General features: G+C 38.8%; 1 protein-coding gene across 1 annotated transcript in view; it reads left to right on the plus strand.

The window, feature by feature from the left end:
- RXFP2 (relaxin family peptide receptor 2) overlaps positions 1–15,605 on the plus strand; it is a gene marked incomplete at its 5' end in the record, with an annotated part of 58,737 nt that overhangs the window by 40,494 nt on the left and 2,638 nt on the right. Inside the window, 6 exons of the mRNA XM_013044885.2 lie at positions 2,962–3,033; positions 3,141–3,212; positions 5,310–5,381; positions 8,000–8,229; positions 8,849–9,259; positions 12,249–12,467. Of these exons, the coding sequence (XP_012900339.2) occupies positions 2,962–3,033; positions 3,141–3,212; positions 5,310–5,381; positions 8,000–8,229; positions 8,849–9,259; positions 12,249–12,467 (1,076 nt within the window). The remainder of the gene's footprint in view (positions 1–2,961; positions 3,034–3,140; positions 3,213–5,309; positions 5,382–7,999; positions 8,230–8,848; positions 9,260–12,248; positions 12,468–15,605) is intronic.

Below are 15,605 nucleotides of genomic sequence, written 5' to 3' on the forward strand. Positions count from 1 at the left end.
GCTGGAGTATAGTTAATTCTCAATAACTATACTTGCTTGCTAAATGAATGACTGACTGAAATCATATTAATCATGACCGAACAAAGGAACAAAGATGCTTATTATCCCTTGAGAAATTATGACTTGCAGAGCTGATGAAGCAAACACAAATGTCTAGAATGATCGGGTTTATTGAAAAATATTCAGAGAGCTCATGTAACTTTTTCTGCTCAAATAGGTTTTGTAGAGCTAAAACGTTTAAAAGCATCTATCTTGCTATTAATTTGTTGCTATCCCCATAACTGTGTATCACTAGAAGTTAAAACTAAGTCTGTTACATTACAAAGGGGCATGACTCGGGTACAGAACTCCTCCTGGTATGAAGCCTAAAAATGGAAATTAATTTCTTAATTAATCTCTCCCCCATTCTTTATATCTCACTTCAAAATCCAAGAAGTACTGTGGAAAATAGGAAGAGTAATTTGAAAACTAATTCATGAATAATTGACTCAAATGAATTTTTAAGTATCACAAACCAAATCCACCTATATTTACTAAGTACCTAGTATGTGCAAGACACTGCATTAGAACTAAAAATATTGTCATTTTATGGCAAAAAGTGAAAGGCAGCTCCCTCAGAATCGCTCACTCATTCTTCACAAGGGCACTCCTGATGAGACTTTAGAGGGTTAATAGGGATTTGGGATATAGGGTAGAGCAGGCAAGCAGCCCAGGACACACACGAGCATGTTACAAACATAAGGAAACAGTGGTATGGAGTCCACATTTTGAAAAATATTCTGATCCTCTTTTCATCCTATGCTTAGGCAGAGCCACACACGTTCCCACCCCCCACCCCAAAAAAGAGCCTGATTAAGAGATATTAGCTTGTTTTTTAAAACATCACCAATCATCTATTCCAATCCACTGCTCATCAGTAAGTGAAAGCAAGAAATTCAGTTTACAGAACTAACTTGAACAAGACACTTTTACTTCCAGAATTTACAAAAATGTTAAACAATTTTACTATGCCTTCATGACAACAAACCCTGCTGGAGAGGAAAAGCACATTTAGGTGAGGCCACTAAAGTCCTTTCTTCCAAAAGGCTGCACTTAGTTTTTCAACCTAACACTAGCAGGGTGTTTTCTAGCCGCACAAGACATCATCATCTTGCTCTGTTGTGCTCTCTCTGACCCTTGCATACCTGTGGCTTCCCTTCTGCTCTAGACCCAGGTGTCCTGTCTTACCTGCAGCCCCAGATCAGAACTCCCAGCTGGCGGGACATCTACACTTGAATACCATGGTAGCACCTGAAAAGGAATCTGTTACAATGGATTCTTAGATGACCCTTCCCTCCCGCCAGCTTCTTTCCCTGAACTTACTATCATAGCAGTATGGCATCCTTCCTGGCAGCCGGGCTTGAAGCCTCTTCCTTTCCCTCCAAACCTCCTTACATTTCATGTCCTATCAGATGGTAAGACCTGCCCCTGAGCCCCTTAAGCCCTCATCAGCTTTCATGTGGTCCAGGGCCAAAGCCCCCTGCCTGGTCTCCATTGTTTGATTCTCCGACTTTTCATGCTTCTGACAGAACCATCATCCCATAAACCAGAGCATAATATGCCGCTCTCCTGCTTCATATTCTCACTCTTTGTTGTCAGCTTTCAACATTAATGTTCAGAAGAATCACGAGGGATACTGGCTTTAAATCCATGTTACCAGGCTCCCTCCCAGAGATTCTGAGGTGATAGTTCTGGAGTAGACACCAGGAATGTGCCCTTTTTATAAGCATCCTCTTTGGTTCTGATGCCTGTACTAAGCCCTGGACTATCCAAGGAAGTTCTGCCTTGGAATGTATTCACGGCCCTTCTATTTTGTCTCCATGCTCATTTCCAGATTCATTTCCTCTGTATCTCGCTATGCTTTCCATCCTCCACCCATGCTGGACCATTTGCCAACTCCAGAAGTTGTCATTAAATCTCAAGTTTCTGTTTCACTGATCTTGCTTAATTCTCACCTAAAAAGCTGTTCTTTTTTTATACTAGCTATGAAAATCATAAAGCTTTGTTCAAACAGTTCCTGACTTTTAACTCCTTCCTCCATTTTTTATCAGTATATCTATAATAGCACTTACTTCATTACTTCCTTGTTTTATAATCTAGTTGTTTATTCTAATTGTAAGGTTCTTTAGAAAGAGACGTGAGTCTTAGTTATTCATAACTTCCACATATTCATTAGCATTTCCAAAACATCAAAAATAGATAAGATCTTTTGCTTGAGTCTTAAGCAATTGCATGTCTGTTTCACCTTGGAACATCTTTCCTTCAGAAGGATATTTTGGACCCTTGAAGAGTCCTGATTCCTTCTGATATGAGCAAATCCTTTTCTACATTCTACAGAAGCAGTTCCCTATGATTCTTCGTGGATTGGACAGTCCTAATATATTTCATTCTACATTTTTAATATCTTTTTAAAAATAGATTTAAAATGTGCAAACTTATTCATTTGAAAGTGTCTGGGCAGATAATATGTGGCCAATCCTGTCTTATCTGGAATGCAGAATAAGTAGAAGACATAGGTCTTGGCTTCAGAAAGCTTGTAATACAGTTGGATAAACAAGATACTACATACTTGAAACAAAGAGGAGTCAAAGAAATAATGAATGATTGAAGTGTACAGAGAGTACCTGAAACAGAGAAAATTACCCAAAGTAGACACTGAAGCCAGGTTGGAATGTGTTGGAAAGAGACTGAGAGGAAATTCCAGACAGGAACTGGATGAGCAAAATGTCACATGTCTGAAAGTGATGGAAAACATATCCATTTGTCTGTCTCATACAGCCTTGTTTTGTAACAAGTTATCAGGTGGGTTAAATTAGATCATATTTTCTGTTACATCAAATGGGATGATGATAATTGTAAGAAGTAATAACCCTGTCAATTATTTCCAATGTAACTGTGTTGGGTTTTCACTGTCATCAACAGGGACCTGTCTAGCAATATGATAATGGAGCTACCACCTCACATCTTTAAAGACCTGAAGCTTCTACAAAAACTGTGAGTTCTTTTTCCCACCATCATCAGATTTAAATGGCAATATCTTGAGCTTCCAAAATAATAACATCCTGATGCTTCTTTCCTCCCTCTTTCTGATGGTACAAAAGGAATCTGTCGTCCAATCCTCTTTTGTATCTCCACAAGAACCAGTTTGAAAGTCTTAAACAACTTCAGTCTCTGTAAGTGAAATATAATGACATGTTGATTATCATTTTAGTGGATGTACTTTACTCAGAACCACATTTATTTTTAAATGGGTGCTTTATACACAGAGAGCTTTTTACTTGAACATGTATCATCAGACAGTTGTAAATATCATTGTTATCATCAAGTATGTGCTGCATGACAACGAAAACCATCCAATATGTTTAAAGAACATTTCTTTGTTTGAAGTTACCTATACCAGATTTACATGGAAAAATCTCAACCTGCAATCCTCCCAAAAAATTAAATTTTCTGTAGTTCGGTTACTGAAAAACTGGTTAAAAAAAAAAAACAATTATGTAAGACTTGCTTGCTTTTTCTTTTCCCCTTTGCTACAACAGTTTCCTTGATATTGATCTATGGTGTATGCTTTCTATATTTCAAAAGTAAAGAAAAAAATTATCCCACCAATATGAATATTCAGGCACTTAATGTTGTTTAGTATTTTTAAATTTCAAATGTATTAGGTTTAAATACCATCAAGAACTCTGCCAGTTTTTCTTTGAACTTCCTCATTCCTTTCCCAGAAATAACCATTTTTGGTTCAAGTTTGTTGTTTGTTTTTACGCAGAGGACATACACGTTACGTGACCACAGCCTAAAGCTTTTGTTCATTTAATTCTAAAGACTAATCTTTAATATCACTTTTTCCTCTTGCTAAATAGTTTTCTTTTGGAAATTAATTTCAGATTTAGATTCCCTTTCAATATGTATAGGTGAGCATCCACTGATGAAAAAGACTTGGTTCCTGTTCTTAAGAAGCAAGAATACAAAAAAAAGAACAATGATATACATGTTATATGTGTGTGTTATATGTTATATACATGTTATTTGTTAAATATGTTATATATATATATAGCATATTGTTTTTTCATATAAAATAGGCCTTAGGATGTGAACAAAATGATTTTTCACTTACTGCACACTGAATTCTAAAAGCTAAATTATCATGCTATCATAGCATGCCTTTCTAAAAATCAAATTAGAAACAATTTACCCAACACTTTTCTTTATTGTTTCATTTCTTTCTTTTTTTAATTCATTTACACATTTACTTTTCAAACATTTGCTGGTCACCAATTTATCCATACCACTGGCTTGGGCACCCAAGATATAGTAACCTCTGCCCCTTTGGAGACTAGTGGCTATTAATCAAATAATCACACAATCCATGTAGAGCGAAAACTGTGGTGAATCCAGGAGAAAGCCAGAGGGCAAAAGAAAGACGAGGGAAACAAATCCTTTAAAAATGACTCAAGAGTTTCCTACAGAAGAGGCCCTGGGACAATTCTGGAGTATAATTGCTCCACAAGGTTTCATTTCTGACTGCCAAAGAACAAGGCAGTTCTGTGAAGGACTCCATGGATAAAGGAAAACTCAGAACCATGTCAAGAAATCCTTATTCAGATCAGCCAAAAAAGAAACTGAGTGAGAATCAAACATCTTTCAAAATAAACCTTAAAAGTAAATGTTTCCGTTTTCTTAGACTTTCCTCTCTCCATCTGTTTCCTGAGAACATGACAGACTCCCTTAATTCATGCCACCCTAAACAGTCTTCAAAGAATCTGTATTTGAAGAAGCTTCTGGATAAATGAGGAATATAGGGGTTCCCACTGGAGCCCTCCAGGATATCTCATAGGGTTGGAGGAAGGAAAGGCATTATGCTTCCATTCAAATCCAGGTTCTCACAAAACTTACTTCAGTGATTTTCTCAGGTTGGAAATACGAGTTCCTGTCTGAAAGCCTCTAAAACTCACATGGCGTGGTCTATAAAATCAAACGAGGCAGCCAATTTCATGATCACACAAATCACCACTGCCATTTTTAAATCAAAGAAATGTATGAGAATGTTCTATTAGAATGTAATTCTGCATATGAAGTGACCAAATCAGCTCCAACTTACAGTAGTCATAAATAGAAATGGCGATCTTCTAGGATAGCTTACTGTAAAACTTTCATCCTAATTTGGACTGGTAATAAGACTTGGAAGTATGGTATCTAGCATATGACACACAATGCAATTATTAAAGTTCAGTCCTGAAAACATGAAACCTATTGTGCATATTTTCCAGAGACCTGGAAAGGATAGAGATTCCAAATATAAACACACGGATGTTTCAACCCATGACGAATCTTTCTCACATGTATGTATGTATGAAAGAATGGAGAAGTAAGCATGGCCAAGTATTGCCAATATTCTAGTATAAACTGTCTAATGTATCACTGCAATGTGTTTATATGCAAGAAAAGTTTTTTTATTGAGAACTTTTTAATTTTGTCACCTTTGGTCCCTGTTCAAATAGAGTTCAATATAATGATGTGCCGACACGAATGACACTTCTCTCTGGAAACACGCTGTTTATCCAATTGAGGCCCAATAAGAGATCAGGGTACCAGAATGCCACACATTACACAAGATGAAGTCCCTGGCTAAATGGTACTCAGGAGACCTGGAAACATTAATTCACCTCACATGAATGAGCAGTCGGCTGCTCTAAGATTTGAGCCCTTAGGAAGAAAGGTGCTATATAAATTCCAGGTGTTGTTACTGTTACTAAGTGCATTACAAAATGGAGGTAATTAATCTTTATAGTAGTTTTTGATGTCACTTTAATATATTTGGCTAAAGTACACTGTGTAAGTTGTGTTAATATATATGTTTATGACATGATTCATTTTTATCAACTGTGTAATCTATGTGTTCATGATTTCAAAAATTAACCCTTGTTATCCACAACAATAGGGAGGATTCGGTGTAAGATTACACGTTGGGTGCAGCAAGTGGATGAAATGGTTGGTGTGAAGGTGCTTTTTTGGGAGAACATTTTGTTTAAGTCTGCAGTAGGTGTGATTACTAAAAGACAAGTACTTAATGCATATCCACATGGTTTTTCATAATTTCTCTTTCTGTGGCACCAGTAGATACTTACTTAATGAGGCTATCATTTCACTGTTGGGGGTAGAATCTGAAGTCCTCTTAGAATAGAGAAATTCAACCTTTTCAGAACTTGATAGAGAAGGCGTCACTTAAAATATGAACCTTGGGTTGAGGTCAAGAAGGACCGAACAATTAACAGAAAATGTGTTAAGTTGGTTATTTCCCTACTAAGTGACCTAGTTATTCAACTTATTTGTCCATCATTTATTGAAATATGTCCCCACCTCATAATCCCCTGCCCTTCCACCTGCCAACCAGTGCCATGGTCACAGCAGGAGGAGAGAATGAATAGCCAAGAGACCCAAGGTGGGTCCATCTGAAGACAGGGGACATAATGGAAACTTAAAGGAACAAAGAGGTTAAGTCAAGTGTGTGCCAAAGACTCCAGGCAAGGAGAAGATAAAAAGGCAATTATATATCAAGTTCCTTTAATTGGATAGATGATTTCAGGAAGCTAGACTGTCAGCTGCTTGAGGGCAATGATTGCCCCCTATTTCTCTACCTGACAAGCCCAGCACTAAATTCTCCATATTTCACTTACTCACCTAGAAAGTATTTGTTGAGTACTTCCCATGTGTCAGGCACTGTTCTAGATCTGAGAACCCAGGACAAACAGGAGACAGAAGTGTCTGCCCATGGAGCTTCCATTTAGCTTTGGGAAACAGAAAGTGAACAAATAAATTGTGAAAAAACACTGTGAAGAAAAATATAGCAAGATGAAAGGACCCAAAGAGGATACAGATGGTTCACGTCGAAGAGAGAAGTGATGTCTGAGCAGACCTGAATGCAGGGAGAGACCAGGTCTGGCAATGTCTAGGGAAAGAATCTTCCAGGCAGAGGGAACAGCAAAAGCACTGCAGTGTCAAGAGGGGGGTGAGCCTGGCTCCTTTGAGAATTGGAAGAAGGCCAATATGCCTGAATGGAATGAACAATGAAGGAAGGGAAGGTGAGGTGGGTCTGGGCAGCCAGTCAACCGCAGGGACCTTGAGTCCACGGCCAAGTAAAGCTAGTTCACGTTGCTAGTCTCAAAACTGAATGGGGAGATGGCAAAAAAAAGGATTAGACGAAGAGAAATGAGCTACAAGAGATGGTATGAGAAAACAAAAATGGAATATGTTTTATGGGGGCGGTGGGGGAAGCCTAAACACACAGGTTTGGAGAATGGCAATAAGCCACATGAACTCCCAATTCAAACATTTCAAGCGTCCATACACCTAGATCCAACACAAACCTATATTTGCCTCTAGAAATTGTTTAAGCCCTATGAGGCCCTGGTATGAAATCTGCTTCTTCTCCTAGCTCCCGTGAGACTGAGTTTTCCTAGTCTCAGAGACCCTCCCTTCCTGCCAGTGTCAGGGAGAAAGAGGCTGGTTAAGTGAGTATACTTAAAACAAAGTACAAGACAGAGATGTTTTCAGTGAGCTGCTATAGGTCCTTTACATCCCAAACCCAAGTCCCTGAGTGTTTGCTGTAGATCAGTGTAACAAAGACAATTTCCTTTTTATAACACCCTAGAGAATCATCCAATGTGATGAGGACAATGGAGTCCTGGAGACTTCACATTCTCATGTCCCCCCAATTCATCTCAAGTCAAGACACGGAATTTCTGTGTCCTTAGGGTTCTTCATCTTCCCAAGAAGCACACTGCCTAGAGTAACGTCCTATTTAATGAGGAATTCTATAATTGCATAATCACTACTACACAAAAATAAACAGGCCTAGTGAAGTTGCATACCTGACAGAGCGGTAGCTCTGATACGGGATGGCAACTGTAGTTTCTCTGTCATTGCTGTAAAGTGACTCTTTTTTTCCCTTTGAATTTAGTTATTTCACAAACTTTCGATACTGCTCCTATGCTCCCCATGTCCGCATATGTATGCCCTTGACTGACGGCATTTCTTCATTTGAGGACCTCTTGGCTAACAATATCCTCAGAATATTTGTGTGGGTTATAGCTTTCATAACCTGCTTTGGAAATCTTTTTGTCATTGGCATGAGATCTTTCATTAAAGCTGAAAATACGACTCACGCTACGTCCATCAAAATCCTTTGTTGTAAGTATGTTTCCTATTTAAATGGATTTAGGATGTCTTCTGTGACCTGTGCACAAGATACATACTGGCCTTCAACAATGGCACTTAATATAAATTATCTGAGCTGTACAGCTTTTTCTCTAAGTATGAAGTTACTGTTCTCTTTGGCTCTCTGTTTTCGATAGCATGAGTTTGCAGTGACCCAGCACCCGCTATTTATCTTGGAAATGGGGTAACAGGGAGCCAATGAATCAATCAATGGACAGATTATGGAGGACAGGTTGTGGATTATAAACTAAACTCTGTTTAACGTTTGATGACGATAGCACCCATGTTCCTCAAGCCCAGAAAACATTCTCTTTATTAACTATGCAAGTACTATTTGTTTGCTGTTCAAAAACTAGCTTGCCCCACACAAATTACCACCTCCCCACACACACACACTCTGCCATTTTTTTTTTAACTATAAATCAAAGACCTTAGAATTAGGAGAACTTTCCTGAAGTCCTTGTCCTTTAGAGACTGTTGTCAGTGTTTATATTAGTTCGTTTAATACAAGAAGGAGGAGGAAGACCTAATTAAAAAACCAAAACAGAGACGCTGGAAACTACCAACAGACACTGTATTGGTTCTTTAACAGGTGCAGACTGCCTGATGGGTATTTATTTGTTCTTCATTGGCTTTTTTGATATAAAATACCGCGGGCAATATCAGAAGTATGCGCTGCTGTGGATGGAGAGTTTAGAATGCCGCCTCATGGGGTTCCTGGCCATGCTATCTACTGAAGTCTCCGTCCTGCTCCTGACATACTTGACTTTGGAGAAGTTCCTGGTCATTGTCTTTCCCTTCAGTAACATCCGTCCGGGAAAAGGGCAGACCTCAGTCATCCTCATTTGCATCTGGATTGTGGGATTTTTAATAGCTGTGATTCCATTTTGGAATGAAGATTATTTTGGAAACTTTTATGGAAAAAATGGCGTATGTTTCCCACTGTATTATGACCAAACGGAAGATATTGGAAGCAAAGGGTATTCTCTTGGAATTTTCCTAGGTAAATTATATTTCTCATTTTCTGAACCAACGTAATTCTGATGGAAATACCAGAAATTTTAGCAAAGGTGTGTTTGTCCACCTCAGAAAGTAAACAGTTTTACTCCAGACTGGGTCCTTTTTGAAAGAAAAGTTCTTACTAAGTATTGATAGTTTTTATTAAACGTTTAACTATAGAGATTTAGTAGGGGAAACAAAAGCATACTGTCAAGATCTCTGGATAGTCTTTTATTATCTGTAAGACCCTTTGATTCTCACACCGTGACTCTGAGCTTTAGTGCCTTGAACTGTGACCCCACCAAGTTATCTGAAATCATTTATTCTTACAATCTAGATATGACTTATAAGTAAATAATAATAATAAAATTCTGGAAACTCATTGGCAGGAGATTATTGGAATGGAAATACCAAGAATGTTTATTGTCTTTGGTAAATGCAGCTCTAAAGTCAACAATGTAAGAGTGCTGAATAAAATGGTTCACTTTTCAGTTTTCTTAATTCCCCCTAATTTTTAAAAGATCTTACTTCCTCTGTTTAAAAAAAAAAAAAATGAATGGGAAGTTTAGCTCTTTAAGGTTAGAAAAAAGCATTTGTTATTGCCTAATAGGTAACCCTCCTGCTTAAAGACAATTTCCATGTCATTTTTTAACTAGGGGAGTATTATCATTTTAATTCCCTTTTTCTCATCTTTTCTACTCCTCAAAGTGGTCAATAAGCTCTATCATCCTTTCTTTTACATTGGATAATTTTTTCATCCAACTATGCCTCTGCCTTCTATTTCCTCTAGTCTGTACCTACTAGCACCTTCATGTAAAACCTCACTACCTCAACCCCCAAGGGCTTATAAATAAGGTTTATTACATTAGCCCTTACTTGTCATTCGGCCTTGGAGGCTTTCTCTCTCCTGGTAACCTGTTCCCTACCTGAATATCCAAAAGACTGTTTCCCCTTCCAAGACCTTCAGTGACTTCCTGCTACTCTCAAGGTCAATCGTCAATGAGTTTGCAGTGACCCAGCACCCACTGGGTCTAACCACCAGTCACAGCTCTTCATCTATTCCTTCTCTTCTTCTGAGAAATACACTTTCTTAGCACCACTTTAATAATACTCTTCACATACTATCTGTTCTATAGCTATTTTTTCATGGATATTGTAAGCTCTTCCTAGCATAGATACACTTTGTAGAGACACACACACACACACACACACACACACACTACATTATATTCACTCATTCATCAAGGATTTATTAAGCACCTGGTATAGGCCAGGCACTACTTGGGGCACTGGAGATACAACAGATCAGCCCTCACAGACCACCACTAGAAAGGGGAATAAAGACAAGTAAACACATTCTTACATCACAGATTCACAAATGCTGTAAAAAAGGAGTACTGGATGTTCAAGGAGCCTCAAATCTAAGCACCAGGGGAAGTTTTCCAGTAGAAGTGAATTGAAATCCTTGGTCTCAAAGGATAAGGAGGTATTAGCTAAATGAAGTCTATTCCAGGAAAAAGACATAGTGGATGTAGAGGTCCATAACCAAGGAACAGGTTCAGATGAAGGGCCAAGGAGTTAGGTTTGGCTGGATCTTAAAGGTTGTGAGATAGGCTAAAATGGGTGTAGCACCTGTGATGTATTCCAGATAGACAATGAGATAGTAACTGTAACACACACACACACACACACACACACGTATCTCATCATCTATATACACTTGGTTTATCTATGAGAGTAGGAGTCCTAGAGCCCTTTCTTCTCTTTAAAGAGTATAAGAATACACAGTTTTTAAACAAATTCATTATTTTAGAACAGAATTAGATTTAGAGAGAAGTTGCAAAGATAGTATAGTTTCCTTATGCCCCTCGCCCAGTATCTTCTGTTGCTAACCTCTCACATCCCTATGTTGCTTTCAGAACACACACTTTTGGTCTGTTCACATCTGTTTTCATAATATGCATCAGGGGGTCATCTTAACAGTCATTTTCTATTGTTCCTAACTGAAGTTTCTGACAAGAGGCCCAACATAAACCAATTTTATAAAATTCTATTTTGTGGCTTTATTATGAGATTCTGTGGAATGTGAAATATTTTAGATAAAAACAATAGAACACTGGGAATTTATAGGACTTTCCTTTAGACTTCACCTGTCTTACATAGTCTAGATTCAGAGAACATTTTTTTAAACAACTTTGAAATTGTGTGCATATTTTATGTGCATAGTGAGGAATAAGATCATTACTCTTAGGAATTTTATTATAGGAAAAATATAACAAAGTGACTGAGAAGTCAACACTCTAAGATAGTGATGTTCAGTGAGAATCGTCCAAACATATTTGACCCTAAAAAAATTAATAGTTGAATTTATTATTTTTTCTTATACATATATTTTTTCTAAAACAAGTCTAAAGGGTTCTGAATCTTAGCTTAAATTATTATAAGGTATCTGAAAAAATGGATTTTTGTTCTATATATTATTTTTACTTAGGACCAAAAAAACCATGAGAAGTAGTGTTTCTGTGACTATTATCTTCTTGATATTCCAAGGTTATCTTGTTCATACTTATAAGATAAAGAAACGGAATCATATTTATTCTTTGAGGTGTACATATGATTACAGTAATCCTTTAATTTGAATCTGCAGAGAGCAAAAAATGAAAAGAGCTTTTTTCTGACTTTAAAAAAGCTAAAATTTGCCTCATGATACACACCTAGATCTGAATTTCAGAGATCTGTAACTGAATTTCAGAGATCTGTAACTCTTCATAAAAGTTTTGTGTATTTCCAATATCTTTTTGATTCGGCAAACGCAATCCATTAGCTTATAGGCTTAGATTCAAGGTTTTCAGCTGATTACAACTGGGCTTATACAAAAGAATGTTTCTTGGAACTACAGCGTAAGAAGAGGCACCATAATGAACATCTATGTAACACAGTATTTTACTGTTGATTTATACCTGAGATGTTAAGAGCTGTGCTTTTTCCAACAGGTGTGAACTTGCTGGCTTTTCTCATCATTGTGTTTTCCTATACTATTATGTTCTGTTCCATTAAAAAAACTGCCTTGCAGACTTCAGAAGTGAGGAATCACATTGGAAGAGAGGTGGCTGTTGCAAATCGTTTCTTTTTTATAGTGTTCTCTGATGCCATCTGCTGGATTCCTGTATTTGTAATTAAAATTCTCTCCCTCTTCCGGGTGGAAATACCAGGTCAGTCCCTTCTATTATTCCCAAGTACATTGTGCCATCTTACATTCCCTGACGAGGTCAGAATACAGTGCTTGACGTATAGTAAATTCTCTGTAAACAACTACAACTTTGGTGCAAACAGCTATTATTTTTCTCAACATTTTATAATCTAAGATAGAAACTGGGTAGTGGTATAACCCAGACAAGAACGATGAGAAAACAGGAGCTAGGAAAAATAACTAACTCAATTCCCTAGATAGTGATTCTTAATCAAGAGTTAACATACAAAATCAAAATACACATGCCCAGGTTCCTCCCTGGGCTTCTAGATTTAATCTATAGGAGCAAAGAGCTGTACCCTGGGATTTTGGAAAAGTTCCCCTCGTGCTTCTGAGACACACACCCCTGGTTGAGATCTGCAGGTCTACTTCATGGTCCTTACCCTGTGGTTGTCACACAAGCTGCAGAATGTCAGATGTTCTGCTCAAGTGCTTCATCCAGAGGGCCAGGTTTCCCACCCACATGCCTACTTCAACTAGAGGAAAAAATCTTTCATGAGTTAGGATTTCATCTGAACCCCTTTCTAGGATCTAGAAATCACAGCCATGGAGAGCCCCCCACCCTGGGGCTTTGGCCTAACTTTGTGAAATAGATTGGGTCTTTTTCATCCTGGCACCCCAGTGTTACACATGGTTTGGCACTTCAGAAGCACTTACAAAAGTATGATGAATGTACAAGTAACCAACAGCTGGAACAGTTTATGTCCCTCCAGCTTGTGCAGAGTCATGGGAGGCCTTGTCATTGTCTCACTGCAAAATGACACAACATCCACAACTCCCCCTTCACCTGTCGTCCATTTAGCCTGACCGCAAGGCAGAGGCATCCCTGAAGCCATGTAAGGTGTGAATGTGCAGGTCAAGAGAGCAATCGGGGATGACTACTTGGGAACCTCCACTGGGCAGGGAGAGCAGAGGACACAAGAATGCGTGTGCCATTACTTAGGGGTAGGGGAGAGCCTAGAGGCTGGGAGGAGCAGAGTTCATTAAGACGAGAGCTGAATTGTCCAGTCTGAATTGTCCGGTCTACTACAGCTTCCTGGGCATCTCAATGTTTATATCCTTACATTCCAAATTTAATAAGACTAAAATGGCCTTTGGCCTCCATTGCTCATAGAATAAAGTCCAAATGCTGGGATCAGCTTGAGAAATGTTACCTCCCACTCTGCCCTCGGGTATTCTGTGATCCAGAACCCATCAGAATTATTGGGATTCTTTTCTTCGGCACCTTTTTAATGCCTTGCCTTTGCTGAAGTTGTTCTCTCCAACTGTGTTGTATCTTCAATCTGTAAGACTTAAGCTTACTAAATAGCCCTTCTCATCCTTCAAAATTCAACCCAAATATTCACTCACCCATGGTGCCATTCCATACCTCTCTCCAACCCACTCCCATCCAACTCAATCGCTTAAATGTCTGTAACATTTTGTTCATACTTTACTTATTAGCCTCATCTGAACCACTTCTTACCAGTGTTATTTTTTAATATGTTCATTGCTCCCCTCAGTTTATAAGCTTCAGAATATTAGGGACCATGTCTCATTCATCTTTCCACAGTGTTTTTCACATAGTGTTATTTAATACATGCATGTTCAACAAAAGATGCTGCGCTGGTCCAAGAATGATGGAACAGGGTGGGAGGATGATCTCATCAACGTCCCCAGCTTCTCTTTCCATGTTTCTGATGTCCTTCCTCACCTCGGGCACTTGATTTTCTTGGGTGTGGGAGGAGGCAGCCTTGTGTGGTGGAAGAAGGACCAAGCGAGGCAGGAGTCCTAGGTTTCTGTCCTAACCCCGCCACTGAGCAGCTGAGGAAATGTAGGGAGGTCACCTCACCGCACTGAGAAGATTTTCATAAGGCCTCTCGAATGCCTTCCAGTTTTCTTATTCTGTGAGTCCGTCAGCTCCTTGAGGCCCTTCTCTCTGTATTACTCGGCTCGGGCTGCCGTAACACAGTAACACGACCTGGGTGGCTGAAGCAACAGAATTTATTTTTCACAGTCCTGGAGGGCTGGAATTCCAGAATAAAGTGTCAACAGATTTCTGCTGTGGCCTCTCTCCTTGGCTGGCAGATGGCCACCTTCTCACTGTGTCCTCACATGGTTTTTCCTCTGTGCGCGTTCCCATTGTATCTCTCATATAGGAAAGTTTCCCTCTTCTTACAAGCACACCTGTCAAATTGGACTAAGGCCCACCCCAATGTCCTTATTTTAGCATAATGACATCTTTAAAGGGCTGTCACATATAGTCACATTCTGAGGTCCTGGGGGTTAGGACTTCAATGTATGAATTTGGGGTGGGGGACAAAATTCATCCCATAACACTGTCTGATTTAAAATCAGGAGATGTCTGGTGATCCAGGGTACCAGAGAGCTACAGGAGTAGTCATTGTCCTTGAAAGCTTATGACATTTCAGATCATGATGGGAAACTGGAATAGGAAAAAAAGTGTCTTATGAAATCCTTAATGGGCCATACATCAGTCTTTCTCTATGTTTGTAGCAGAGTACTTTGAGGTTTGTCTTGAATACATCAGTGGACCTAGGAGAGTAGCCCTGATCATTTTTTACTAAGCCCCTTCTTGTTTGCCTGACTTCCCATGTGTTGTAGGAAATGCTGTACTCACTGAACTAAACCCATCTTGTGCCCACCCTCCAAGAACTCTGGGGTGTGCTCCACCATGGCATGTCACTGATAGTATGTGTGATCAGCCTGAAAGATAAGGCAGCATTAGCGCTCCTTTCTCAGAACTCACCTGCTGACCTTATAAAGTGAGTTACCCTGAGACTGAATGGGAAGTCTCATTCCTGGTCACAATTTCATTTGGGGATGTAACAGACAAAAAGCAACTTAATTTGTTCTGTTTTGATTTGTTGTTTTTTTTTTTTCAATCATGCACTGTCCATATTGTCTAATTGAAAAAAAAATAAATACAAGTGATATAGTAATATGAAACTTTAATAAATCTAAGATATGCTAAATATAGATATTTTTCTTCCATATTCTTTCCAGTTCAAAAAAATAAATAAGGACAAGAAAGAGAAGATGGGATAGGAAAAGAGGAAGGCAAACAGGCAAAAGGAGAAGGGAGAGATAGCAGGAGAGG

This window comes from Mustela putorius, unplaced genomic scaffold (assembly GCF_011764305.1).
Source record: "Mustela putorius furo isolate JIRA1106 unplaced genomic scaffold, ASM1176430v1.1 tig00003942_pilon_pilon_pilon, whole genome shotgun sequence".
Lineage (NCBI taxonomy): Eukaryota > Metazoa > Chordata > Mammalia > Carnivora > Mustelidae > Mustela > Mustela putorius.